This window comes from Trichoderma breve, chromosome 2, assembly GCF_028502605.1.
Source record: "Trichoderma breve strain T069 chromosome 2, whole genome shotgun sequence".
Classification (NCBI taxonomy): Eukaryota; Fungi; Ascomycota; class Sordariomycetes; order Hypocreales; family Hypocreaceae; genus Trichoderma; species Trichoderma breve.
Window position 1 is genome coordinate 5,392,402 of NC_079233.1, and position 27,872 is coordinate 5,420,273.

Here is a 27,872-nt window from a genome sequence, read left to right on the forward strand (position 1 = left end):
AAATATTTAAAAGAAAATGTATAGCTGCCTATCTATTTATTATGTCTGTAATAAGATTAGTGGTGCTTTCTATATTTCAATGACCACGTAGAAGTAGAAGGTGGTGCTGCGAGAAACAATCGTACGAACTTCTTGAAGCATGCACGCACTTAGTATTAGCAAAAAGTCTCCAGTACCTAAACTCCCCTCTTTCTAAAGCCTGATAATAAGTACATCTACCAAGCCTCTGGACAACTGGAAAGCAGCAAGCGCTCGCCTCCGATGTGCTTTCCCAAAACGGGCCAAGCCCCCACACCTCACACCTTTCGGCTTTGCGACCTCACGAATTCTCCCGAGCTTTTTTTTCTCCCTCATACAGAGGATCCAAAATTCAAAAAACCCAAAAAAATCGCCATCAATTGCGCCCCGGCCAGCGATTCCCTGCCACCGAGACGAGCCTCCTCGAAACCCGCCGCTTCTCCCTAGAGCCGACCCGGTTTCCTCTCTCTCTCTCCTTCTCCTCCCTCTCCGGTCCAACCGCCAGACTTTCGCTCCAGAAACCATCATGGCCCCCTCATCGCTTGCTCGCCCCATGCTCCGCTCGCCGGCCCTGCGCCAGCTTGCCTTCCGCCGCTTCGAGAGCTCCGCCGCCAGCAAGGCCACCGACGCCGCCAAAGATGCTGCCGGCAAGGCCAAGGAGTACCAGGCAAAGGCTGCGCAGGGGCTGTCGCGCGTCGCGGGTGCCGCTGGCCCTGCCATTGCCGGAGCTGCTCGTGGCCTCACCAGCGCGCTCGGCAAGGTCGGTGGACGCACTGGCAAGCTCATCAGCTTCGTTGAGAGTACGTGACGCAACCGCCGTAGCCCAATCCCGCGCATTTTGCTGACCCGTGTTTGCTATCTACAGAGCAAACCCCTCAGGCCGTCTACTACGGCAAGGTTGCCGTCGAGACTAGCAAGATTGTCTTCCACGCCCAGAAGATGAGCCCTCCGTAAGCGACTCGTTTCCATATCTGCTCGAGCGGTGACACTAACCATCCGACCCGTAGTTCCGTTGCCACCTTCCAGAACTTCTACCAGTCCCTGTGGAAGTCTATCCAGAGCGGCGCTATCCTCAAGTCTCCCCAGAACCTTCTCCAGCAGGCCCGCAGCCTGACTCCTGGCCAGCTGGTTGCTGGTGGTGTCATCTTCGCCGAGTGCCTGGGTTTCTTCACCGTTGGTGAGATGATTGGCCGATTCAAGCTGATTGGCTACCGCGGAGAGACCGCTTCGCACCACTAAACGTGTCTGCGAATGTCTAAGTCCTTTTAATGTTTTTAAAGGAGGTCAAAATTATACAGGCATCAAGTACCAAAGCGTGACTTCACCCGGCCAAGCTTTGTTGATGCTCGAAGAATGAGAAATGTCTGTGGTAGAGGAAGAAAGCAAAAAAATTCTGGAGAGTGAACGAGGAAGGAGTGCAAGCACACACATATCACACGCATACCATATAGGAAGAAAAAAAAACATGAAAATCGGCATGTACGGATAGACAAAGAGGAACGGAATAGAGGAAAACATGGCCGGGTGTGACAACCCCCGACTGACGAAGCGAGGGATATCTGGTGTGACCAATTGGTTGGCAGAGAAAAAAAAGAAGAGTGAGAGAATGCGTGGCGGGCGAGACGAGGCGAGGGACAGGAGGGATTAGCAAGAGGTTTGGGCTTGGACATCTGGAGAATCCCTCTTTTGCCTCGTGTGTATACGTGTGAGCAACTTGGTTTTGACTTTTTTATCTTTTTCTTTGTTACACCCCCTTTGTCACGCATACACCCAGCTACAACCATGTACATCAGAGAACTTGCTTGATGCCATAGCAGCAGAAGCAGCAACTTAATCCATGACGAAATTCTTCGGATGGTCACAAATCAATCTCCTTGTGCTCTTCCCGTCAAGACCGGCTGTCGGCCAACAGCCTTGTGTCAACTGACATGTAGCATTGGTGCAACCTCGTGGCTTGATGGGCTCCAGCCGACTGGCCAGAATGCTTCCTTGCCAAATTTTACTCTTCTTGTCGAGAGAGACATTTCATCTCGGGATGCGTTGTCCGCACGAATCGCATGTTGTGAGCTGTTATAAGACCCTTATGTATGGAGTTTAGTTCTTTTGGGGGCCCCCCCTGGTCACAGCGATCCCCCCCTTGCCGATATGTCACTTTCTTTGACCCCTGACGAATACATGTACAGGTACTCTTAGAGTATGGTTCATGTCTGTCAAGACATTTACTGTACAGTAGCAAGCCGAAGAAACCCGCATTCTGCTGTTCTTGCTGTACATCTCTTGTTTTCAATGAGCAAAGAATCAAGAAACGCTTACTTCAGTGGTTCATTCATCCTGAGTACCTATGAACTCAGAAATAACAAGTTTATTTTCCACAAAATCCTTAAATCAGAAGCACCAAAAACCCTCACTTCTTCCCTCGTCTCCCAATTTCTTCTTCTTCTTTTATTTGTCTATTTTCTTCCCGGTTTGCGTTCATCCCCATCCCCTGCTTTCTGTGGAACTAGCGGATCTGCTAGGCTACGGGTTCACATGAACCTTGCCCCAAACGGAGGAAACCGCATCTCCTAACATTTCCCCCCTCTCCTCTATCTAAAGCTCAGTACATGTCCTAAATGCAAAGTCATGGAGTATTACTTGTAGAACTCAATGTTCCTGCTATTCAGAGTGTAAGTCAAGAGAGAAAGGGGATATTTTGCTTTGTTTCTTTTTCTTTGCATCTTTGTCTCGTTCTTTGCCATGATGTATCTGTCCAGGTATCATGTTGTACATCTTGGCGCCTTACAGCCTCGTTCGTCTTTACCCCTGTCAACCAACAACACAAAAAACCCAAGTCACAGCTACTCCGTCCAACATCATCACTCACACTATTCCGGACAGCGAACCCGAGGAATCCAATCTACCATTCAAAAAGCATAAGCTACAAAACATTGCCCTGTAACACCAATCATCGCGTAACACCCCCAGCTCTTCATAATGGCCCTTCCAATAAGGCCACGGATGCACTCTCAGGCGTTACGTCCGTTGGTTTCATTTGGTACCTTTGTTCCCATTCGTCTAAATCCGTACATTTTTACCATTATCCCTTCCCCCCTCCCCCCCTTTCGTAGAAAACATATACCATACACTAGAGAGCAAAGGAAAATGTAAAGGCCGAACAGGTAAAAGGAAAATGCCGCGAGACCCCTTTCCTCCTCAAGACATCTAGGCAAAAGGGGAAACGTTGTAAATGTGCAAGAGGTATCATATCAACTCTAGGCTGCTATCCCCAAAACGCTAAATTTTCGCGAAATCACTGTGCCATCAATCAGAAGAATGCTCTTAATATCGTGATATCTGCCAGCCGTCTTAGCCGGAAGATGAAGCTGTCAAGGGTTTGAGCCCTTGCAAATCTCATATAGACTCTTAGTCTATACTTCTGTATGATGGTGATGAATAATTGACCCGGAGTGGCAGTTCCAGCTTTGCGGGTGGCTTCTCTAGGCACTTGTCGGCGACAGTACAGGCGGCTGTGACGCTTGCAGAGGCGGTGGCAGGGGCCGTCCACCAGGTTTCCTGGCTGTCCAGATGTGTCTGTATGCGGATTAATAACAATTCTGTCGAAACAACTTGATAGCGTCATTGGACTGGCAAGTAACTTACAGAGTGCAGTAGGCGTGGTAGCGCAGAATGCAAATCTCCTTCTTGACTCTGTTACAGAGGTCTTGAATGTCTTCTTTCGTCATGCCGAGTTTATCAATCATAGGCATCATGCTCATGGCCTCGAGGCCTAGACTGAGGGCGAGATTGAACCAGCGAGCAGTTTCCCGGGTGTGGCGCTCGGGAGACCACGGGTTCACGTAGCACCGCATCGTAGTTTCAGTAAAATCGGTGAAACCAGCGGCTTCCATATTGTCTCGGGCACCTTCACATGACACTGTGACGTTTCGTTGATATCGACGCATGGCGCGCTGGAACAGGTGAGCCCACTCGCGCAGGGCCGAATGAGTAGGGATATTATCATCCTCCCACTGTGGTGCCCAGTCTACCTCTATGTGCTCGATAAATCCCCCAGGGACCAAGTGCCTACACTACTCGTTAGATTCACGTGAACAAGCCGTGGGGTATAGCAGCTACTTACTCAAAGACTTTGTGATAAATAGCAGGCCAGTTACTGTCCTTGATACTACCGTAGAGCAATCGAAGGTGAATCAAGTCGCAGTCTCGAAGCAGTGGCTCCCATGAAGGCTCCTCAATGTCAAACTGCATAGTAGTTACACCGCGGGGAATGCTGTTGGCAATATGTTAGAGCCCGGGAAAAGTAAGGTTTTCCGGATCGCAACTTACAGAGCTGGCTGAATCTGGTTGAGATCGACAGCCAGGACTTGAGCATCATGGGCGAAGCTGGATATTGTGAGCACGGCAATTTAGTCGGGTTGGATTGATGCACATGTTGAGACTTACTCTTCTACTAAGTTGAATGCCCAGATGCCTGTACCGGTTCCGAGATCCATAATCCTTGGCTGCCCTTCTTTGTCCAAGGGAGCCTCAGAGATGCGATCTTCTCTTGCCACCATGAAGAATTTGTGAAAGATATCTAGTCTATTGAGCTCCTCCTAGATGATGTTGTCAGAATCGATACGTGGGGTACTGACATGAAGCAGAAACAAAGACAAACCTTGTCAATGGGGAAGAGGTACTTCCCAGGCTTCCAAGAACCATAAAAGCGGCCGTGCTCCCAAAATCCGGCCTGAAGAACTCGCTCTGCAGGTTGACTTGGCGGCTCACTGGCCGGATCCCCAACAGTTAGTCGCAGACTTGCGTTGGGCGAAGGCGGAGCAACAATAGCTGGGGAGGGTGGAACACACCCATTTCGAGCGTTGAGCGACATGGCGACCGTGTGATGAGTCCTTTGGAAGATCACGAGGGGCTACGGGAGCGGCGATCCAGGTCCGGGAATGGAGTTGGCAAAATCCAGGCAATTGTTCCAGAGTCCAGGAAAGAGAAATGGGTAATTTACAGGGAAATGTAATAAGGCGACCAATCGAAATATTATCCAGCTGCAACGAGTCATTAGCAACGGATCATTATCTGAAAATGGAGAGTAATTGTGAAGGAGATTTGAGATATCTCCCGATAAGCATACTAAAGCTTCAGGTCATACCAAAAGATAGAGAGGAGGAAAAAAGAATAATCAAGGAAATGTGTGAAATCGCAGCCGTCACCTGGCTGCTGGCAGGACGAAGAAGTAATTAACAAAATGATGTAGGAAAAGAGAAGCCGTAAAGACATAGAATCGGGAAAAGCTTCACACTTAAAAGGAAAAATGGGAAGGTGTATTCAATAAGATAAGAAAATGCAGTGAACAGTCATATGCTATGATTGGCTACCAAGGAGGAAGTCATGTCGGCTGGGCACAGCAACTCAGTCCGGGCCGGACACAAATAGCATGCACGGCGCCTTTTCACACACATGACGATAGTGAGACAGGATGGACAAATAAACCAAAGGGAAACAGAGCCGAATAGGCGGGCGGGCGGCAGGAGAGCAACCAGATTTATAACAAAGATAGATAGCGACTTACATGAAGAAATTCAACTGGTCGAAATCCCAACGACGTGACACGGATGCCGATGTATGTATCACGAGAGTGCGCCGTGCAGATGTTGGAGGGTAGATTAAGCGATGATTCGATCTTCGTTCGTGATGTGTTTTAGGAAGCCGCTGGGCTGGACTCTGATGGGGCTCCTTGGATGAGCTCGAGTACATGTATCTCAGCTCCAATGACCTCAGCCACCTTTTGTCACCAAGTCGTAATAACGAGAAGCAGCAACAAGTAGGGGGGGTAAAGGTAAACAGTGATGCAAGTCGAAGAGGAAATGGAAAGGTCTTTTAACGGCGTAGTAGCTCCGTTTGTAAGACACAAGCGAATGACGTTGAAGAGAGCGGAGAAGAGCGGTATCGAAAGTATCACGACTCCCAGGTTGAGGTCGGGATCTGTCGTTCGGCAAGCAGGAACAGGAGAGGGGGGGAGGACGGCTAGCCCTTTAAGACTGGCGCGAAACTCGGGCCCGGAGTGGACCAGAGAGGAGGGTTTGGCCGAGTCGACGGAGGCCGAGTCGAGAATCGACTCGACAGATGGTCGTTGTGAGCCGTTGGGTCAATGGCGAGTGTCGCGAGGTTCTAGGGCTCTTTGGGGTTTGGTGGATTGACGCGAGCCCGGGATGAATGGCCTGTACTAGCAAGCAACGACGAAGCCAGGGCTCTAGTGAAATTTTGGCTTCGGTTTTCCCCCCCTTCAGTCGCTCTTGGGTCGACGGGCTACCAACACAGGGCAGAGAGGCGTATGGTGTAGGTATAATTGAGACAGCAACGGCGCGAGAGGAAGCACGGGAGCGATTGTGCCGAGCCCGGTGTGTCTGGCGTGGTGGGTAAAACAAGGGAGAAGAGACACAGCGAGAGAGATGGGGGAAGCAGAGAGTGAGCGACAGAAGGGGACTGAGAGAAAGAAGGAGAGAAAAAGAGGCGAAATGGCAAATGGTATCCCGAGAAGCTGGGACGGCAAGGCAAAGCAAAGGAGTGCGAATAACAACGGTCTGAATGCCTCGACAGACACAAGATGATTTGCTGGAGCGGTTTGGCGCTAGAGCAAAAGAGCTCCGAAGCCAGAGTGGAGGGAGGCTAGACGAAGACGCGGTGGGCAGGTTTTTGGTGGTCCAGGGCGGCTCTTCTTCAGTCTTCCTTGGTCTTCCCTGTCTGGTGTGGTGTCTGGGCTGGTTTGGCTTGGTTTGGCGGGGGTTGGTGATGTGGTGAAGGCGGTGGTTGAGAGGCTGGCTGGTGATTCAGGGCTCTGGTTCCAGCACTCGCTCTCGCATTCGCTCTCTCGCTCAAGCACGGGCACCAGCATGGGCATGGAAGGTTGACGGGACGAAGCAGAACAGAGCAGAGCAGAAAAAAGAGCTGGGCAAGGCGAGGGCCAGCGCCAGACAGAAACAGAACAGACCAGTATGAAAGTCAGGACATGGGCAGCGGTCCCAGTGTTACCAGGAAAGCAATTAGGTGGTGTGGCGCGTGGATCCAGATGCAGGCGCCGGGCCTGGCCTGGCTTACTTTCCAGTTGGTACATGCGGCGGGTGTACCGCTACGGACGGCGGTGGTGGTGCTGGTATCGGTACATTCTCTGAGAAGCTGTTGAAGCCGTCCATCCCTGCACTAAGTCCGTCCCGTGCGGCCCTCCCAGTCAACTGGCCACTGCCGCAGTCCATCTCATCTTTTCTCGGGCCGCTCTAGCCACTGCCATGGCCTTGTACTTGTAGTGCTTGTCTCGACTATGCTCTAACATTACTCGGCCTTAATCCTCCGCAGCAGCCGGGGGAAACTCCCATGCCAGCGGGTTTTGCTCATGCCGGCAGGGCAGGATGATGGGCGTATGGGATCAAAGGGGATCGCGGGACTGTGGCGGCTGTCCCGGTGGTCTGCCGAAGGGCCTGGAAAGACGGGAGCATTCCGTGGCATGACATCAGCGTCAATGCAATCGACAGACAAGACACCAGACACCAGACACCAGACACATCAAGCACCGTGACACTTCCAGCATCGAGACTGGTTAGCATGTACGAGTACTCCTAGGAAGGTAAGTGGTAGACGTTCTGGTGCTCAAGAACGTGCTAGCAATGCACCGAGCCCAGGCGGGAGGTAGTACAGAGTGCAACGTACTTGTACAAAGCAGCCCAGCCCAGCTCAGCAAATGCGTTGATGACCAACAGCCAACAACAGCCCCAACGCCAGGCCATCCCCCGGCCGCTGTGTTGGACGCTCGACGTCCTTGCATGGATTTGCAGCAAATGATATTGATACAAGACACACACACTCGCGCAACTCGCTCGCCACGCAGGCCGATGGATGCAGCATCGTTGTCTTGCCGTACATACTGTACGTGCTTGGCTGCGTATTGCATGATTTGCTTTTGCTTACCATGGTCGATTTTGATAGTGATAATCGATGGATCTTACTAAGTAAGGCACACACCACGACGTGCTCACACCTAGTCTAGATACCTGACACGCATATGGACATCCATTACGGCACATTACATTACATTACATACAGCACAGGGCCTTGATCGATTGCCTCTTTCAACGCCGCTGGACGAGGCGCCAACGCTGATTCGACTAGTGGCGTCTGCATCGCCGGCTCCGTAAGTGCGCATATTCCTGCAGGTCCTGGGCCACTGCAGCTGCCCTTCACCACACCCTCACGTTTCCCTTTCATTACAACCCACCTCGAATCTGCCTTGAAATTATACGTGTCAGTTCACTTCTTGTTTCTTGTTCTCATTCTAGTTCTAATTCTAGTTCTCGCTTGCCCAGCCCATCCATCCATCATTCCGCAGCGCCGGAAGCCACTCCAATCCTCCCAGCCGCACCTCAAACTTTGCGACCGCCCCACGGCCCCGTTCCCCACGCCCAGGCGGCGGCCCACCTGCCAGCGCGTGTACCGGTACGAGCACTCGTACATCCACCGGTGCCGCAGCGAGTACCCGATACCTGGACTCCCCAGTGGCTCGTGTATTTTTACTGGCCGTGAAAGTGGCGGGTGTGCAAGTTGCAAGTTGCAAGTACCTACTGGACCGTACTCCGTACCCATTCGCAATCGTCCCCTGCCCAAGGCCCCGGGGATCCTTTTTCTTGTCCTCTGCCCAATCCTACGTAATCCCATGCCTGCGGCTGACCCTTATTAGTGCCCGCTGCTAGGGGGAGGGTGTATCAGATCAATGCGCTGCGCTGCTCAGTGCACTGGAGCCAGGCTTGCCAGGGGACGATGCGCCAGCCCTGTCTGTCATCAATGCCTGAGGGCCTTCGCGGCAGCTTTAGACGAGCATGTTAGTGCAAGATCGCTGGCTGGCAGTCATTTGATGCTCTGCTTGTCCTTGCCCTCCCTCCACCCCTATCCATGCTTTGCACGACCTTCCGCGGTGCCGGGCGATGCCTCTTTCTGCCTGCACTCGCATTAAAAGATTCATGGATCCATGCAGCAACTGACTTGGTGGTGACTCGTTGTGGCCAGACGCGCTGCTTTGCTCCTCAAGGGGTCCCACCCTGCCGAGATGCTTGCACGTCCTGGTAAAAATTTCGACGCTGCCTGGAGTTATTCCTTGGAGCCAACAAGCAGAAATGCAACCTTGAGCCTTTGAGCCCATGCCTAATTCTCTCACTGCGGCGCCGGGATCGACCAGGCGGGCATCGGCGACCCTGCTGGGTAGGGCAATTGGACGTCTTGCCCTCGGAGTCAATACCACCTCTTGGTCTTGGTGGTAGTTGTTGTCTGTTGGTACCGACATATTCCGTACATGTACACACGAATATGAGTATGAGTATGGAGATGAGATCTGCGAATGGTCTGATTACTGCTACCCAGTAGTACTAGACTATTTACTGGTACTCCATCCTCTATACTTGTAGCGCCAAAGCGAAGGCGGAGCAAGCTTGTGTCGAGGGCTGCATCGTGCGCTGAATCCGACGGCTTGGTTCCAGCGGATTCAGATGCGGCTCCAGGTTCAGTCCTGACCAGTTCTCTGGCTCCCGCACGTCCATCAGCGCCTTGCCTGGGTGTACGCTAAGGTAAATTGCAGCACTTCTCTGGCATCCAATGGTTACATGTCCTCCATATCCATAATGTTTAGCTCCCCTTTGTACGAATTGGAGTACTATACTTGACGTACATGGTGGCATGAGCCGGTTCTGGCTATGCTAATATAGTGTGGCTTAGGATTCTCTGGTGTGACAGCCCAAGTTAAAACACTACAGAAAAAAAGGAAGATAAAGAGAAAAGAGAAAAGAGACGAACATACGAAATAGAGAAATGAGACAACATGGAAAACATTCAGCTTACATTGGACGCTGTAAGGTGGCCGGATTGGTCGCTAGCCTGCATGGACGCATCAATTTGCCCACCACCTCATGATTTGGGCTGGCCCCGGGGATCGGTGCGGCTTTCACGAGCATCGATGCCAGGATCCAATTTGGCCGGGCCGGCGTGTACGAGCACGGAGAATGCCTGCAATGCCATGAGCCCCGGTACGAATGGCAAGGAGCCTTGTGCAAATTACAATTACGAGTGCTCGTACAGCATCATCCAGTCCTCGTACCAGACGGATACTCTGTGTTTTTTCCTCTTATAAGACAAGCTCATCACATCAGATGCTCTTTGCGCTGTCCCGGCGCGACCCGCCGAGGCCCCACTTGCGACGGGCAAAGCGCAGTCAAGAGTCAACCAACAGCAAAGAGTGAGCACCGAGGTAGAGAGCGAGGCCGTGTTTGTGACTGGTGATGCTGCATTGGCCTATATCCGTCCATGTGCGGTTCAACCACGTCCAACGTCTCTTCATGTGCAAGGGATCTCTAGCACGAGAACTAGCACATCTTCATGTTCTTGGTACCCATCTGTGATACTCAGTACTAACGATTGTTGTGCCTTAGCTGCATACTGGTATGGGTTATCAAGAATTCAAGTGGCTCTCAGCCCGTCCAAGTGACACTATCGTCGACGGCGACTTTGCATCTACAAGGGTCAGAGCTGCTCATGGGGCTTGGGCTACTCCATGGCGCTGGTCTGATTCTATCCATGGCTGTAACCTTCCGCATCGCAAGGCCTACCTACGACAGATTAGGTAGAGTGGTAGGCTTCTTATGAGGTAGCATTGCCGGAGTGCGGTGTAGGGAGCACACCGGCATCCGTGCGTTATACCTGCTGAAAAGAACCATCATTTCACACCGCAACATGTATGCCGTCACCACCTCATACGAGTGCTCCAGCAGACTAGAGAATTCCTCTTCTTCTTTACATGACTGGCGTCTGGAGATTCGTACTCCCATGGGGGTGCAAATTAGGCTGCTTATACCAAGTATTGCTCGTACTACTCCCAATTTCCTCAGGGTGGTAGATACCACCCTCTCTGCCTAGCCGACATCATAGATGCAAATGGGCTGAGCTGCACGCCTCCCTTTCTGTATCGCTACAGTAACACCAGACTGCTACCAAAATTTCGATATGAGAACGTCTTGTTGCTCAATGGGCGGCTTTGCGGCGTCTCGTTGCTGATGTACTTCTGACTAGCCTCAAGCTCATCACCTCGCATTATCCGAGAGCTTGATTTGCACACGCCGTAAATATTCCAATGGAGCCATCAATGTCAGAATTTTGAAGACACCCATAAGTGTACCGTGGTAGGCACTTGCAATTACCCTGGAGACCGTGTGCTATAGAAATCATTACGATCCATTGATGCTCCTAGTATTGTACTTGCTCAGTGAGGGCTGTTCTGGGTAGGCGGTGTCCCAATCCATTGATACAACCTTGGCTGTACCTTCTCTCAGACTCTTTCCATCTCCTCAAGCTCAACTTTTTTTTCCGCCTCCATCCTCAATCCAATTTTTACCAGCGGCGGTGCTGCATCTACAATGCGGCCCAGAATCATGCGCCTCGGCCAATTTCACGCCTCCGTTGAGAGAACACGCCCGAGACGTGACTGCATAAACCTCGTACCCAACGAGTACTAAATTTCCCAAGTCCTGGGTCCGCCGAGGATACCGCAATAACATTCGAGTCTCTGAAATGCCCGCCGCTTTACATCATGGCCTCGATATCCTGGAACCAACAGCCAGCTCCACGGTAGTCATGTCCACCTGTACATGTGAATGGCTGGGTCGTTCTCCCAAGTGGTGCAGGCGGGGCTGCTCGATAGATACGATGTAACTGAGGCCAGTATTGCGCGCGCCCACTACCGCAAATTTTAACCACCCTCGGGGGAGCTGCCATACACACCCTACCCACACTCCCAGCAACGCCTCAGCGAAGCAATGACCTACTTGGGCTTTCACCTCAGCAACAATTCAACTCTACGAGTATTCAAGACATCCTCCCCAGTGCCGTCGGGAGTCCTACTGGGATCTTCCCCTGGCCATGAAATCGGCTAGTCGCATGACACCCCGTCCCATGGCCGTACCATGAAGTTTCCAAGTCTCGCCCACCCATGGCAGTATTAACGCCTGCTTAAAAGGCTCTTTGGGGAAAGGCGCTTTGAAAAAGAGCCACTCTCGAGTCCTTGTCGCCTTTGAATATCTTTGGGTAACTCACAATGTCGTATTGCCCAAAGGAGGGGCCACAGGACACACCAAGGACGCTCCCTTAGGAGGGCGGAGCTAGTATCCTTTAGCCAAACGCATAAAGTCCAAGAACCAACAACACACCATCTTGACGAGGTCTTCGCCGACCGAAACACGGTCTTCCAGCTTTCATTTGTTTGTCTTCTCACCTCAGACCTGTCTCCGTAAGTTACCTGTCACTTCCTGCGTTTTCTTCGCTCCCCCTTTTCATCCTTTGCCTTTAGTGCTGAATCTCAAACAGTCATGCCACTTCCCAGCGCTTCCCCGATACTCTCCTAATGCTTGCAAATTCGGGGAATTTCGCTTGCCGTCTATAATCATTGGTAGATGACATTCATTGGCACTACCTTCCCATTGGCAACGCTCTTATCCGAAACCACTGCTCTGGAGGATGCTGAACGCTGAGCGCTGAACGCCGAATTTACGGATTGGCTTCCTTAGAGAAATTGCCGCTTCTCCTACTGGTTTACCCTTTAGTCGGGAGTGGTGCTAATTAAGCATCCCTGAACCCTGTCAACATTGTTTCATTCGCTGCACTAAATGCTGCAGAATCGACTTCTTACAGGGTATTGGACTCCATACCTGTGCTCCCCCCGTGCGGCTGATTGTCGCTGCAAAAGGCAAAACGGCTCCTGGGTGAGAGAGCCTCCTTTGAGCTTCCAGATACGTGAGGCCATCATTAGCGATGAAGAAAACGATGTTCGCTACGGATTTCACGCTCTGTGAGTATAACTCATTCGCTGATAATGTAGACAAAAGCAACCTACCGACTGCTTGGTTACTGCTCGGTAATTTGATTGCCGGGCGGGACAAGATTAGGGTGACGTCCGTTGCGACGGCGAACAAGGATACGTCTTTTGATCCCTCTTGCAGCACCAACAACTTGACACCATTACCACTGGGATGAGAGAGAGCTGCGCAAGGCTTTACGTCACGTCTGCGGCTACTTTTACTCCGCAATCTGCATTACTGCAAGTCCGCATATCATGAACTGTCAAGTGATGCCATTTCAATTGCTAGTCTTGGCTCACTAGCCTGCAAACCGAGTAGCCAGCCTCTGTGTAGTGCAGAAGTACGCGGATAGCAATATGGTGTTGTGATCAGTCCGTTGAAGCTCGTTCTACTAGCACGCAATCCCCGTCCAATGAACCGAGAAAATCCTACCGGTAGAAAGCAAGGGCCAGCTTGCATCAGGGGCTTCGGTGAGTCGGAATGCCACGTTGCCCGTACTTGCATGCGACAAAACGACTAGACTTTGAAAGCTATGTTTATATGGCAGACTAAATACATGCTCATCAAAATGGACATGGCAAGGAGGAAGCTCCCCTAACCTTCACCTCGGTCGTGGGCTCCTATGAGTAACCCCATCACTCTCTCTGGCATCTTAGGGGCGGTCCGGTCTACAATTCACACGCTAGTGGAACGCAGATCACATTTACTTGGACGATTCGGTGTCCCCATGTCACGAGCGATACGCCCAGATTCAACCTTGCAGGCTTTGCAAGGAAGAGACGAATCCAAGTTCCACCTGGCAACTCCCCTTCATCCCCTGTCGTTCTAGACATCTGCACGGCGCGCCACTAGTCGTTAGCGCCTCTCGGTGAACCAAACTGTCGGGTCGAAGGAGTAGGGGTGCGAAATTGCGGTAAATGCCACGGGAATCCTCCGCTCGTACGTTTGGAATCGCGCGCACAGAGAATCCTTTGGACAGCACAGCCCACCGGACAAGTACCTCCGCGGTTTGGGCGGCATCATATTATCAAGCCATTTGCTCGCGAGTGCTTGTTTAGGCGGCATCACTTGCTCTGATCCGCGTTCTTGGAAGACATTTGCCAAAAAACCCAGGCCCCAGGACAGGGCCAAGGCGAAGATGGCCTCCCAACCCCGCGCCCCATCCATGTCGAGAGGAATGGTGTGCTGCTCATCTACCCTTACCGAATGGGCTCCCACGCCGTACCGGCCCCCCGAATGTTCAGCCTTTGCAGTTAGGAATGCCGACGCTTCGTAGCCTGAAGCGGGGCCCGTCTCCTGTCTCTAGTTGTTCTCATTGCTCTCCCACCGTAGCCAGGCATTCGGCGGCTCGGCATCGGGCCAAGCGAAGGTATCGGCGACAAGGACGAAAGGATTCATGACCACCTCGACGCCACACAAACGCGCGGAAGCGGATCCGCGGCAAGCGATCGTTTACTCGAAGCCATTTCATTCGAATGTGCCGTCATCTGCGTGGACTAGACGCTTTCCGGTACCCTCACCCCTTGTCTTGGTAAATGCCTCAACTGGCTTTGCCGCGGCCCCCCCAGAAGTTCCTTGTGCTTTTTTGGTTTTAGCATGGCATGGACGTGGTCAGCGGAGGTCTGGAGAAGACTCCCTTCTTCGGGGTGTGAGCCAAATATCTCAATCCGGCAGGACACAATCACGGAGCGGATCGCCCTTTACCATTAACGCCGAGGCGAAGGTCTTGGTCGGCTCACTTCACCTGGGATCATGAGCTTACTATTGCTACTACCATGATGAGATAATGGCCCCGAGGCTAGGCTTGACGCGCAGGTGGGTTTGCTTTTACTCTCTCTCTCTCATTCATTTCCACGTGCATCCGTCGAACCAGCTGGCTTCCGGCAAATGTCATTCTGAAATGTATTTTCTGCTTTGAGAGTGTACATACATATCCGCAGTGCATACTGTGCGCCTGTCCCCGTCGTTGTTTTCGACGTTGAAAGAGGTTCAAGGGGAAAAGAAAGGGAAGGAGATAAAAAAGGAACAGCTAAACCTCAGCCTAAGCAGGAAAGTAACTGCGGCCAACCATTCTGGAAAACCTCGCCAGCCCCTTCCCGGCAACCAACTACTCCATGACTCTCATTTTTCCCTTTATTTTTTTTTATTGATGTTTTTTTGGTCAACTTTTTTTATAGCAAAGAAAAATGCAAATAACGTAAAGGAAAAGTCGTGAGCAAAAGCTAAATTAAAGCAGACATGTAGGTATAATACCACCAAGCAAAGGCTGCCTGATGTCGCAAAGCAGCACTGGTAAGCCAATCTTCTCTCCGGTTTGACTCACTACCATTCGTATTCGCCAGTTGCTTTGTTGAAAACGTACTCCTTGCCGTTGACAGTAAGGACGCCGTCCTTGAGGGTGCACTTCCTGTTCACGGAGTTGGTTAGCACAGGTCAAATGTGTGATTTCCATCCTGGTTCGCACTCACCACTTGTTCTTGACCCTTTGGACCTTGTCGTACATGCAAAGCATGATGTGGCCGAGGCCTTCGTCATCGACCTCATCATCATCTCGATCCTCATCGGGGTCATCCAGATCGGAATTGATAGCATCCTCGTCAATATCCTCGTCATCGTCTCCGCCATCATAAGCGGCTACGCCAGCGGGAGCCTTTCCTTTGCTCCTCAGCTTCTTGGCAGCACTTGACTTGGGTTGGTTTTTTGTGGCCTCTTTCAGAGACAGCATCAAACCGCCTCCCTCCATGCTCTTGGCCTTGGCAGCGATTTGGTCGTGGAGGATACGATCAATGTCGACTCTTCCGAGTTCCTCTGGGTTCCCGTTGACTCCATTTCTCAGGAGAATGCCTTCAAAGGTCTCTTCATCGTCATCGGAATCTTCCATCATGTCGTCGCCTGCACCGTCAACTTGAGCATTGCCCATCGACTGTTCCGATGGATGAGGCATCTGCTGCGGCTGCTGTGGTAGGACGGGTGCCGATCCCTGACCGGGTTGTTGTCCTTGAGGCTGTTGGCCCATACGGTCCTGTATGGCATTTATAGAGCCTGCAGCTCTCATTCCATATTGAGCTTGAAGTTGCTGGGCGGCTCTGTTGGCGGCAACGCTGTTCTTGTTTTCCATACCATTATAGTTCTGGTACAGGCCGGGCTGCTGGGCGCCCGGCTCTTGCTTGATGCCTGGTTCTGGCTTCACATAAGACTCTTGCTTGATGCCGTTTTGTGGCAAACCGCCAGGGGGGCTCGCTGTCGGCAATGACAGCGGCGTTGAAAACTGAGCTTGTGTCTGAACAGGCGTGGCCGTATTGGGAGCCGGAGCAGACGCAGCCGGTGGGGCGGGCTCTGGCTTAGGGTCCCACGGAAACCGAGCCACGTCGAGCTGAGACAGCTTTTGTTGCCATCCCTGATGAGAATGAGTCAGTAAGCTTGTCTTATTCAAGAAAGAAAGAAAAAGAGCCAGTATATGATGGGGCGAGAAAGGCAGTGAGAAGACGGCATCTACAGTGTGTGCCAATGAGTGTTGAGCAATGACTTGGGTCACACGTGATAATGAGGAACGGAGAACGGAGGAGGTGGCTATCAGTGGTCCAATCAGGCAGCGCCGCCCATCTCCTGCCTGCCTGGAGGAGTCACTGGACTTGGAGAATTTGGCATGGCCAGGGGGGGCGCCTTTGGACTTAAAAGGGCCCCAAATAGTGCTGTGTCGCCCCCCGATCCCCCGAAACCCAACCCGCCACTGCTCTCCACCCCAGATTTCTTGCTTCCCCTCTCAGGCAGTCGCGCGCAAAGCATCTCGCTGTTGCATGCAGAAGTTGATGGTGTTTTTTGTTCTCTCGTTGGGAATGATGTCGAAAAAACACGGGTTTTCGCTTGGGATCGAGCATGTATCGTAACGATTCGGACGGGCTCCGGCGGAAAAGGCTGATGAAGAGGGATGCAAAGAGAATATGGATGACTTACCAATCGCAGCTCCTCCAGGACGGCCTCCTCAACACCGCTCTCTTCGAAGTCGACTCGCGAGCTGTTGATCACCTCTTCGATGATCGTCTGGTAGACGTTTCCCACGGCCTGGTTCGACATGATGGCAGCACCGCTCGGTCTACACCGACGTCGCTTGGTTGATGCAGCGTGCGATGTCGCAACTGAAGTGCTTCTGGAATCTCCGTTCGCAGCGTCTCAGCTTCAAAAGGCCCAGGAAAGTCGCACTGTAGCCCGATGGCACTGAATCTTCGGAGCCCGACGACCGAAGAAAAAAAGATAATACTTTTTATGCTCTTGTTTCCAGCGGCGCGGATTTTGTTCTCTCTTTTTTTTTTCTTCTCCCCTTGGGCTGGCCAAAACAGCGTGCAGCCTATCGCTAGGCGGGCGTGTGTAGGCGTACAACAAGTCGGTGGGTAACCGCTCTGGCGGCCAAGCACTGGATTGGTACCCCGTTGCCGTCGCTGCAGCTGCGGCTTCGGTAGAGGATATAAAAAAGGGACAGAGCCTGCTGTGCAGCACAGGCGAGGTGATCCCCAACTGAGCAATTCTTATTCGTAGTTTGAATGCGCGCTCAGGCGTTGCAGCGTAGATGGGCGGGTTGGCGTCGGTCCAGCTGCAAGGTATGCAATGGTTAGAGTTGGCAGCGCTGGGTAGATTTCCACTTCTAGAGGGCTCTGCTGCTTAGTCATGCCCGCTCAGAGCGTTGCCGGTTCCGCCCATTCAGTCACTACCAGCGGCTAGCAGGCGGCAGCGCTGAACTTTAACTCCAGGCAGCGGAGAATCACAACTGTCAGTCGCCAGTCCTTGAGCAGGTAACGTAACCTCATGTTCGAGTTCATGATGATGATATATCACTCCGATGTAAGTATCCTATCCTTCATGTACGAACAGAAATACGGGGACACCTCAAGCCTTTTCAACAAAAAATTTCATTGAACGTTACATAATCTACCTAAGCAATTGAAACCTCCAAAGACATCAGACCAAAGTTGCAATTTTGTCCCCCAAACACCGGCCTTCCCATAGAAATCAATATCCTTCTAAACTATTATGCAGCAGCTACCTGTTACATGAAGTTTTATACCAAATTTTCTGTCTCTTTTTTTTTTTTTTTTGGTTCTTTTTTCGTTTTTTCTTTGTTGTCGCAGATATTCCAATCATAACTCGTGTTCAGATCCGACCCATTTCCCGTTTGTTGACCCGTGGAGAAGCACTTTCGTACCACGTGCTCTAAGAATCGCAGACGGTAATCCCCAACGCCATTTCGAAAGCAGAAGCTCCATTAAAACAAGATAGATATCGGTGTGAGGGCGTGTATATCTGCCTGCACCGAGGTTCTTTGAGCAGAAGCGCCAAGGAGTCACCATCTATCGAATGGTCATGTGCTTGACCACATCGGCCTTTCCAGAAGCGCCTGAGCCAGCAGCACCCGCAGCAGCACCGGCCTTCTTCTCAAAGATCTTCCAGAACTTCAAGCTTTCATCGGCGGCGGCGGTAGCCAGCATCTGGCCATCAGGGCTGAGACAGCTGTGCAGGACACGGCTTTCGTGAGCAGGAATCTCGACGTTGCGGACCAGGGTAGGGTAGCTCCAGACACTCAGAGAGTTGTCTGGGAAGCCGCTGGAGCTAACAATCTCGCGGTAGTGAGGGCTCCATCGCAATGAGGTGACTTGAGAGCCAGTATCAATGCTGTTGACGCGCGCACCCGTGGTTGAGTTCCAAAAGTGGATGTGGCGATCATAGGAACCACCACCGGTAGCCAGCAGGTTTGCGTTCCAGGGGCACCATGCGAGGGCCTTGACAGCTGCCTTGTGGTTGGTCTTGGTGAACTTGGGCACGGACAGAGAGCGAGCATCCCAGATGGAGACGAGGTTGTCGTTGCCGCCAGTGGCAAGCTGAGCACCATCCGAGCGCCATTCGAGTCCGCAGACCTCAGAAGTGTGTGAAACCAGCTCTGCGACCTTGTGCTCGGCAATTCGGACATCGTGATTGAAAACGAGACCACTTCGGGCCCCGGTGGAGAGCAGGTGCTTGTTCCAACCCATGACACTAACACGAGTATCATGTCCAAACATGCTTCGGATCTTTTGGCTTTCGGCCACATCCCAGATTTGAACCTCGCCAGTGCCGAGGCCAACGCCGACATAGGCCCCGTCTTCAGACCACTTGACGCTGCTGATATATGTATCGGGGGTGGTCTCTAGGAGGCAGCTGACGCTACCTTCATCCGCGGACCAGACATAGACGCTGCGCTCCAGACCAATGGCGACTTGGTTACCAGAGCTCCAGTCCAACAAGTTGAGATAATAGTCATCAATCAGACCAGGAGCGTCCAAAACACGCTCGGGAGCGGTAGCAATACGTCGGCGAGTCTGGGCGGAGCTGGAACCGGTAATTTTCAACGGCCTGTTGTACTGCTGGCGTAGATCAATTGGCTTTGACGATTCGGGCGCAGCAGGCTTGAACTCGAGAATACGCGTCTTCAGACTCACACCACAGGCATTGGCGAGTGAATCTTGATAGGCGACGGTGTTTGGAGAGGGGCGAGAGTAGCTTTCGTCCGCGTCATCATCGAGGATGCTCAAACCCTCCAGGGCAGAAGCCGGGTCTTCCTCCGGGACTTCGGGTGCTGCCGGCCTCTCTGATACGCTTGGTGGGGATCGCTTTCTCTTCTTCCTCTCGGGACCACTAATCTTGCTTGAGCCTGTGTTGGCGATTGCGGAGCTGGCAGCCCGGTTGGGGATGAAGCGATCACCGCCATGGTTGGTTGTCGTCTTGGATGCCTTCTGTCGAATTGAACCCTTCTTTGATTTGGAGGGGCTCAGGGCAAGGCCAGTGCCAGTAAGTGCGTAGTCAGAGACCCCGAGTGCAAGAGTTTTGCGGGGTGAGTGGACCACACGAGCGATGTTGAACTTGGGCGAATTCTGATGAGGTTCTGATTGCTCACGCTGAGGCCCAGTAGAAGATGATGAGGTTCGTCCATAATGAGCCATCAGATTTCCGCTATAGGTGTGTTTGGGGGCTCCTTTGGCATCTTTGCCAGAGTAGTCCTCAGGAGCGAAAGGTGAGGAGTTTAGGTTGATGGAGTTGCGTGGTGAAGGCGTCAGAGGTACTCTTCCGCCGACCTTGAGTGAGGGCACAAGCCCTTTCTGATTGTTCACAGGAGTTGATACTGCTGCAGTAGCCATGATGTTTGATATTCGATATCAAGTGTAGTCAAATGTACGTGAGGTTTGGGTGAGGAGCGGTGCAGAAGACGGTGAACAAGGATGGCCTATTTTATTTACTTTTAACTTTAGGTCCTTAGCGTCGTTGGCCAGGCAACAGGCGACCACAACCCCTGCACCAGGTAACCGCCACAGCCGTAGCCGCATTGGGAAAGGCGCAGCGCGGCTAGCGGGCGGAAAAAATTCAACGGTACGTACCCAGTCGGTGTGGGATTGACAGCCTTTGTCTCGCTGCTCCGCAAATTTGCGACCCTCATCTCACATGCGCCGTCCAAACGCAACATCGTCGAATCCACTGCACGTTGGCGTGTGCGTTATCGCATCACTCGTTATCCGCTGTCTTTCCTTTGCATCTGCCACGGTCGTTCATCGATTTGCGTCGGTTCGAGGTCACGCCTGACATGGTTTTGTGGCTGTGAAGAAACATCATGGCGCAACCATCGACCCCCGGCCCAGCATCTTCTTCTGTTAGCATCTTTGGCCAAACCCAAACCCTGGCACCCCATGCTGGTGGGACGCAACAGTCCGGTATGGCCAGCCAAGCTTCATCAGACGGCATGAGTGCCATTGAGACGCCAGCCTCGGCTTCTTCCTCCAACAATACCTACATCATGCCAAACTCTCCTCTCAAGGCCCGCCCCCTGGTTGATGGGTACCGCCCCAAAGTCACACGCACGCTGGGACAGAGGCCTGCGTGCCTCGTCAATGCGTCTGTGACCTATTGCGGGAACAACCAAATCTATGCTTTCGGTGGCTTTGACCAGTACACTGACGAGGTATACAATCATGTCTTGCGACTGGACTTGGCGAGCCATCAATGGAGTTTGGTGGACAACTATGGGGATATTCCCGGGGTGCGCATGGGTAAGTACCTATAATTCGATAGACCTCTTGGTTGTTGCATCACCAACTTGACAAACACTAACCGGCACTTCCATATAGGTCACACAGCGACTCTGTACAAAGGCGACAAACTCCTTGTATTCGGCGGCGAGAACGAGCATCGAACCTACCTATCCGATCTTATTATATTCGACTTGAAAACAGCACATTGGACGCAGCCTATGGTATCGGGTCCGATACCTAAAGGCAGGGCAAGGCACGCCGCCGTGCTGCACGAAGATAAACTGTTCATTATTGGTGGCATCACTGGTCAGAACAACTATGTGTTGGATGACATTTGCTATCTCGACCTCAAGACGTTTACTTGGTCCAAGGCATGGCGCTTCGTTGGCCGTTTTGACCACTCTGCCTACATCTGGGGTGATCGCGTCTGGGTCTTTGGTGGCCTGAGTGAAGACATGGACAAGATTAGCGACTTGTGGTGGCTTGACCTTAAGGGAAGCCCGGAATTCGACTCTCGACCTCATTTTGGCGTCTTGGATCGCCATTCCGCTACTCACAGAACCAGCAGCTCTCCAAGGCCGCCTTATACCATGGCGTCCAACCCAGTTGTTGGCGCCTCTGGCTATGCTGCGAATTCCAGGACGGCCCAAGTAAACCCTCCATCATTTCAAGTAAAGTCATACGCACCAATGGCCCCTGGAACCATCTCTGCCCTCAAATTTGTTTCTGGTCCGACTGTTCCATCCCAAGGATCTGGCATCCATTTCCACACCTATTCTTCCGGAACACTGCTCGATTTTGTGACTCCTGCGGCGACCATTACCCACAGAGAATGTTCCTTGTCTGCCCTGGACCTTAGTACTCTGAGGTGGCAGAAGCTGGCCGACGGCCGCGAAATCTTCAAAACGGGATATAGATGGCACTACTGTACGATGAACGAAGACGGCACCAAGGCGTGGCTCTTGGGCTGTCCGGTTGATCCAGCTGCAACGGATCTAGGGCCAAATGGCTATGAAGAATATCTCAGGTAAGACAAGAACAGCCAGCCTCTGTTCATTCCATCCTTTGTACTGACATGAAGACTGTAGCGACATCATGGAAGTAGACCTTCGACGATATGGCTTCCTCGGCAACAACCTTGCACCAGAAAGCTTGGCCCAATCCAGACCGTCCTTTGCGACCAGGCTTTCCGACCAACCTTCTAAAGGTCTTGGCGCGGATCTGGCGAAACTGTTCAATCAACCACCCGAGTCCGGAAGTGGCACAGATTTCATCATCACAGCTCTTGCCGATGATGCTGACAGCGATGAAACGCTCAGCTCAGGGCTGATTCGAGCTGATGATGCAAACAGAGACGAGGGTTGGCTGTCTGCCGACGTCCCAACGTCTATGCCCATTCACGTGCACAAGCTTATCCTGCAAGCGCGCTGGCCGCACTTTGCGCGCTTGTACAACGCTCAGATGGCAGAGTTCCACACGAAGAAGATGCACATCCCGGAGCCATACTCGGTTGTCAAGGCGTTCCTCTTGTACCTGTACACAGACAACATTCACGGTACCACAGAGACAGACAGTGACGCCACGACGGATCTCTCCGATGTGGCCGGCCTCTTGGTCATGTCCAACATCTACAACATCCCACACCTCCGCCTACTGTGCGTAAACCGCCTGGCCAAGGAACTCGACGTCGAGCACGCCTGCGTCATATGGTACTGCTCGGGACTCGCCAGCGAGGAATGGCTTCGCAAGAGAGCGGCACAGTTCTGCATGACGCACTGGGGCCGTATTGTCCGTACCCAGGGTTTCCTACGTCTCCCCCGCAACGCCCTGGTCGAGCTATCGCAGGAGATCGACATGGAAGGCCGAGTGGTTGCCGGCGACGACCTTGAGTGGGGGAGCGTATCGGGCCGGTATAGTGACGGCTCTGGGCATGGCAATCGCAAGGAGAGCATCAGCAGCACGCAGATGCAGATCGTCGAATCCGAAGTCGATGACGACGACGAAGACGTGGAGATATCGTAAAGCGATTAGTGCACACAGTATTCCAGATGATATCTGTCGCGCAGCGCGCGTATGTCGGTTTGGTTTACCCTTGTTCCGGGCCATGATCACCGTGGCTCCTCCGGAAGGAGTCTGGAGGGATTTCCTATGAGACGGCGCAGGTGAACTTTTGCTTGGTTGCTCATTTAGAGAATATGCATGAGGATGGGTGTAAAGACCTTTTGTTCTCTCTGTCTCCTGTTTTATGTACATGCGGTCGTCTTTTTTCCTTTTTCCTTTTCCTTTCAAAGCATTTCAGGGAGTTGGTTGCTTGACTTGTCTTGTCTTACGGTATGCTTGTGATGAAGTTCATGAGGCGTACTAGGTAGCCAGCTATTCGATCGATGTTCATAGACCAATGAATGATATCCTCTTGCTTTTCAATTCTACTTTCCCTTCCCCGTCTTGGCATTGCACCCGCGCCTTGCGCCTTGCTCTAATTATCCGTGACACGCCAAGGATCATCACAAGCGCTCCATCCCACGCGGCTCAAATCAGCCCCAAACTTACTTGCATGGAGGCGAAAAAGGACCGCCCTGTACATGAAACAAAGGAAAGGAACCTTTGCCCATCCCCCTCAAAGCGGCAAGGATGCGCCCTCGTTCGGAACAGGGACATCATCCAACCTTATCTCAAACATCAACGTGTGGGACACAAGGATATCCCCAGTAAAAGGCACGAGACAGCATCAGCATGTAGGCAAGAAAAGCTGAACATTGAACTCTATGTACCAGACCTTTTTTCCTCACTTTTAAAGCAAACCACAAAAAAAGAGCAGAAGAAGAAATAACTTCCTTTTTCCCCATTGAATTCTCTCTATGACCGTTCCTGTTTAAGAAAAAGAAAAAGACGAAAACGAGCAAGTAACAAAACGTAACTTTTTATGTATCTCCCATTCCCTTTTGTGTTTTTTGTTCCACCACCCAAGAATTTTCTCCAAAGTCCCTTCCCAAGAAAACCCACAACAGATTGCCATTCCCACTTTTCCATGGCAGGGTAATGAGTGAGGAGAGAGCAGTGTGTAAAAGAAAAAAGTAAAGCAATCCAGCCGTGTAAAACATAAGAGGGTAGTAGCGGGAAAAGAAAACCAAAATTCAACGACCATCAAATCAACCGTACCGAGTAAAAAGCAAGTAAGACAATAAAAACACCCAATTTTGCGTCCAATGCATTACCCATTCTCCAAGAAGCATAAAGGACAATAAAACCCCCCATCATACAAATTCATAACATTCTTCCTTTTTTTCCTTTTTTTGTTCCTCTTCTTCCCTTTTTTGCTTCGCCACTCAGGCTATAATCTGTCCTTTCCTGCACCCTCTTATTGGATGTACTTTTTTTTCCAGGGGCCGAGGAGTTTTGTTCGCTGTGCCAATCAACCGTCTATAAAAAGCGTACCGCAATAGAAACAACGCCATGAATAATTGAGTCGAGAGAAGGAGCTTCAGCACCGCTCAGGGAGTGTGATAAGGTCCTTCCAGTTCTGGAATATGGGCCGCGGTAACCTGCACTATCACCGATAGTATTTCGCAACTGTCCGATGACAGGAATGATCTGCTCGGTGATGTGCGTAAGGTGAGGGGTTAGTGAGCGCGCCATCCATGTGGGAACCTCAATTAGAAGGAGAGGTGATCGTCTAGGAAACTGCCAGCCTTCAATCCATGCTTCTCAGGGAACCAGCCCGGGGGAAAACGCCGTCGCCATATGCCAGAAAATATCAAGGCAGAAGAGGAGTGCATATACATGCGGCTGACCGCAGAGAACAAGCGGCCAGCACAAGGCAGGGAGAGCGCGCTGATCATCGCCAGAGGGAGGGCACCCCCACAGGGATCAACACGGCGTCAAAATCGAGATATAACTGGCGAGTTCGTAGCGCCCCTCGTGACTCAAACAGATCTATGCCGTTCAGAGGGACTCGACCGACGTATGCGGTGTAAGACCGACTGCTCACTGTAACATCACGTCCTCTCCGATGCCTGGCAAATTCAGACCAGCGGCCAGGGCTTGAAGCTTAAATTCAGGGTTGCAGGGAAGAGAGTGAGATTTGTGCTATGACGGCGGTCAGCGTCGGATCAGACGGGGCAGAGTTGTCATATTGTGTAGACTTACATATTTCAAACCGTTGAGATTCTTGTATCGCTTGCCACACGTCTCACAGTTGAAGGGCTTCTCCTTTTCCATTCCCAAGGTGCCTGGGTAGGGAGCGCTTGTCTCTGGGTTCACAATGGAGAAAGTACCGTCACCGTTCTCGTGCAGCTGCTGCGTTTGGTGGCCGTGAGCCTTGTGGTACCTATAGTTAATACATGGGTTAGCAATTGCACTTCAATCAGATGGTGTAAATCAAGTATAGCTTACTTGAGCCCGTTCTGGTTCTTGTACGCCTTCTCGCAGCCGATGACGGGGCACTTGAAGGGCTTGTGCTCCTCTGGCATCATCATGCTCTGCAACCGGGCAAGCAGGACCTTGTTGGCCTCAGGATCGGCAAACTGGCCGTGGGTCAGGCCCAATTGGGCGAGCTGTGCTTGTATGGATCGGTTGCCTTGCGGGAAAGCGCCGTTGGGGCTAAACAGGTGCTTGCCAGGATCGTTGATGCAGAAGTTGGAGTCGTTGCCGTCATTGTTGTTGCCATTTCCAAACGTCATATCGCCGAGGTCAGTAGCATCACCGCCCATGGGCATGCCGGGTAGATCCTCGTCCACCTCGTTCTGCTGAGACTGCTGCTGTGGCATCTGCTGTTGTGTCATGAGGGTAGGGGTGTTGACGGAAGAAACGGTAGGGTTGTTCTGAAATCCGAAACTCTGGGCTGCAGGCGTGGGCGGCTGCGACGTTCGGAGGCCCTGGGTAATTCCAGAAGTGTTCATGTTGAGCTGCGGCCGCTGTTGTTGGCCAAATAGCTGTCGGGTCTGGTGCATCTTTTGGCTGTCGTCCAGGTCCATGGTGCCTAGGGCGTCGTCCATCTCCATATCAGCAACAGCATCCATCTCGTCACTCATGTTGTTGCTCATGGAGGTAGACATCTGTAGCATAGAGCTGCCGAGCCGCTGAGAGCCGCCAATCTGAAGACCGGGGCCGCCCATCTGGCGCTGTTGCCCCAACTGCTGTGAGCCTTGGCCAGGCGCAGGGGTCGTCCTCGAATTGGGCATCTTGGGCGATCCTTGAATGCCCAGTGCACCAAATTGGTTGAAGGCACTGTTTCTGACGGCACCTGGGCTAGCTTGTGTATGGGCCTCTTCGTAATGCTGAAGCAGATCATGCAGGTTAGGCAAAATCTTGCCACAGCATGTGAAGTCACGCATAAAACTGGCCTCGAGCTTTGGCAGGTAGGACGAGGAGTGGAACGATGGAGACTGGTGGGCGCCGCCTGTAAACGGTGAGGTGCCTTGCATCATGATGCTGTGGCGAATTGTACGTTAGCAGTCGCATCGAGAAAAAATTGGAGGAGATGGAAATTGCTGTAGAATCTCCAAATGTGCAGCAGATAATAACCATGATCCATGATGCAATATGGGATGGCGGGGGGTTTTGGTGCGAACAGGAGGGGAAACAGTGGGAGAAAAAAAAGGATGGTGTTGCACGCGGGGTGAAGGGTCCAAAATGTCTCTCTCATCGGCCCAATATGCTACCGACGACAGAGTCGACGACGCATGTTGAGGCACGACGAAGAGAGGGCGATTGGCCATGACGATGGTGGTGACGGCGACGATAGTGCGGATGGGGCAAAGATTACATGCAGTGTAGCGCCCACAGGATAACAGATTGAGGCCGATAAGGATAAAAAGTTGAGGCACGATGCAAGGGCGGGACAACAAAAAAAAGGTCGACTCACTCATCACGGACAAAACTGCCAAAGGACATGCCGCCCCAGCTCATGCCACCCATGAGGCTGCCGGCAAGACTCTCGCGACGGTTCCGGTTGACATTGTCGCGGTTCTGGATGTTCATGGAGATGGGCTTCGGGCCGGCGCTGACAAACGAGTCCTGCCGCGGGCGGCCCATGGCAGCATCGAGGCCCGGGCCAGTAGTCATTGTAGCGTCGTCGCAATCGCTCAAGTCGACGTCGATATCGATGGTGCGGTCGAGTTGAGGCAAGGCGAGGAGTTTGGCGGGCTGCGGGCTCTGTTTGGTCTGGTGAAGGGCGGCGGTCCAGGAATGTGAAGACGAGGACGAAGACGAGGATGGCGACGGCGCTGAGGCGTCTTGGTCAGCGCGCAGTGCGGGGGCAGACGAGAAGCCGGAACTGAGTGTAAAATGAGTAGAGGCAGCGGAGAGCGATGCGGGCGCAAGCGTAGACGCAGACGCAGACGATGCGGGTGGTGCAGCGTGGAAGAAGTCGGGGGGCGTTGCGGGTTGGGGCGAAGATGATTGTGACGACGAGTTGAGCGAAGCTGGCGACATGGACTCGGCGAGGGCGGACGAGGCGGCACAGGCAGCCAAGGCCGGTTCGGCACTGGTGCTGGATCTGGTAGTGGCACTCGCACTCGCTGTGGTGCTCGTAGCGCTGCTGGCTCTGGCGTTTGCAGTGGCGCGGTGGTGGGCTGGCCGGGCGAGGGCATTCGGGCTAGCGCTGGTCTGGGCGACCGCAGCCGTGGAGCCTGGCCCTTGGGCCTTGTCAGGGCCCTGGAACCACCTGAGGGCGCTCTGCATCCTCCCGAGTTACAGGGAGTTGAGCCGATCAAGGGAGCAAATCAAGGCAAGGGATGGAGATGGAGCGGAGGCGGGTGCGTATGGAGTAGCAGATTGATGAATATGGATGTGATCAAACAGAGAGTCAGAGAGCAGAGAGCAGAGCAGGTGAAAAATAAAAAAACCAGACACCAGCAGCCAGCCAGCCAGATAGACAGATAAGGAAACCTTGAACGACACCCGACGGAACAAGCCCAAACTCAAGCAAGATTCG

At 52.4% G+C, this 27,872-nt stretch overlaps 6 protein-coding genes across 6 annotated transcripts; 2 read left to right on the forward strand and 4 right to left on the reverse strand.

The window, feature by feature from the left end:
• Window positions 1-544: 544 nt before the first annotated feature.
• Window positions 545-1,257, forward strand: T069G_03849 (mitochondrial ATP synthase g subunit domain-containing protein; the record flags this gene model as incomplete). Its single annotated transcript, XM_056171059.1, has 3 exons — window positions 545-818; window positions 884-968; window positions 1,026-1,257. The coding sequence occupies 3 exons, from the start codon at window positions 545-547 to the stop codon at window positions 1,255-1,257; spliced, it is 591 nt and encodes a 196-aa protein (XP_056031951.1).
• Window positions 1,258-3,494: 2,237 nt separating this feature from the next.
• T069G_03850 (methyltransferase domain-containing protein) lies at window positions 3,495-4,885 on the reverse strand (the record flags this gene model as incomplete). The annotated part of the gene is made up of 6 exons (XM_056171060.1): window positions 3,495-3,588; window positions 3,658-4,080; window positions 4,136-4,285; window positions 4,342-4,398; window positions 4,459-4,610; window positions 4,673-4,885. The coding sequence occupies 6 exons, from the start codon at window positions 4,883-4,885 to the stop codon at window positions 3,495-3,497; spliced, it is 1,089 nt and encodes a 362-aa protein (XP_056031952.1).
• Window positions 4,886-15,212: 10,327 nt separating this feature from the next.
• T069G_03851 (transcription factor IIA, alpha/beta subunit domain-containing protein) lies at window positions 15,213-16,964 on the reverse strand (the record flags this gene model as incomplete). Its single annotated transcript, XM_056171061.1, has 3 exons — window positions 15,213-15,297; window positions 15,359-16,287; window positions 16,845-16,964. The coding sequence occupies 3 exons, from the start codon at window positions 16,962-16,964 to the stop codon at window positions 15,213-15,215; spliced, it is 1,134 nt and encodes a 377-aa protein (XP_056031953.1).
• A 1,268-nt stretch (window positions 16,965-18,232) lies between these two features.
• T069G_03852 (anaphase-promoting complex subunit 4 WD40 domain-containing protein) lies at window positions 18,233-20,053 on the reverse strand (the record flags this gene model as incomplete). The annotated part of the gene is made up of 1 exon (XM_056171062.1): window positions 18,233-20,053. The coding sequence occupies one exon, from the start codon at window positions 20,051-20,053 to the stop codon at window positions 18,233-18,235; it is 1,821 nt and encodes a 606-aa protein (XP_056031954.1).
• A 467-nt stretch (window positions 20,054-20,520) lies between these two features.
• Window positions 20,521-22,960, forward strand: T069G_03853 (galactose oxidase, central domain-containing protein; the record flags this gene model as incomplete). The annotated part of the gene is made up of 3 exons (XM_056171063.1): window positions 20,521-20,956; window positions 21,035-21,965; window positions 22,027-22,960. The coding sequence occupies 3 exons, from the start codon at window positions 20,521-20,523 to the stop codon at window positions 22,958-22,960; spliced, it is 2,301 nt and encodes a 766-aa protein (XP_056031955.1).
• A 1,962-nt stretch (window positions 22,961-24,922) lies between these two features.
• T069G_03854 (uncharacterized protein) lies at window positions 24,923-27,619 on the reverse strand (the record flags this gene model as incomplete). Its single annotated transcript, XM_056171064.1, has 5 exons — window positions 24,923-25,024; window positions 25,085-25,265; window positions 25,331-26,368; window positions 26,802-27,212; window positions 27,279-27,619. 5 exons carry the CDS (start codon window positions 27,617-27,619, stop codon window positions 24,923-24,925), a joined length of 2,073 nt encoding a protein of 690 aa, XP_056031956.1.
• Window positions 27,620-27,872: the final 253 nt, after the last annotated feature.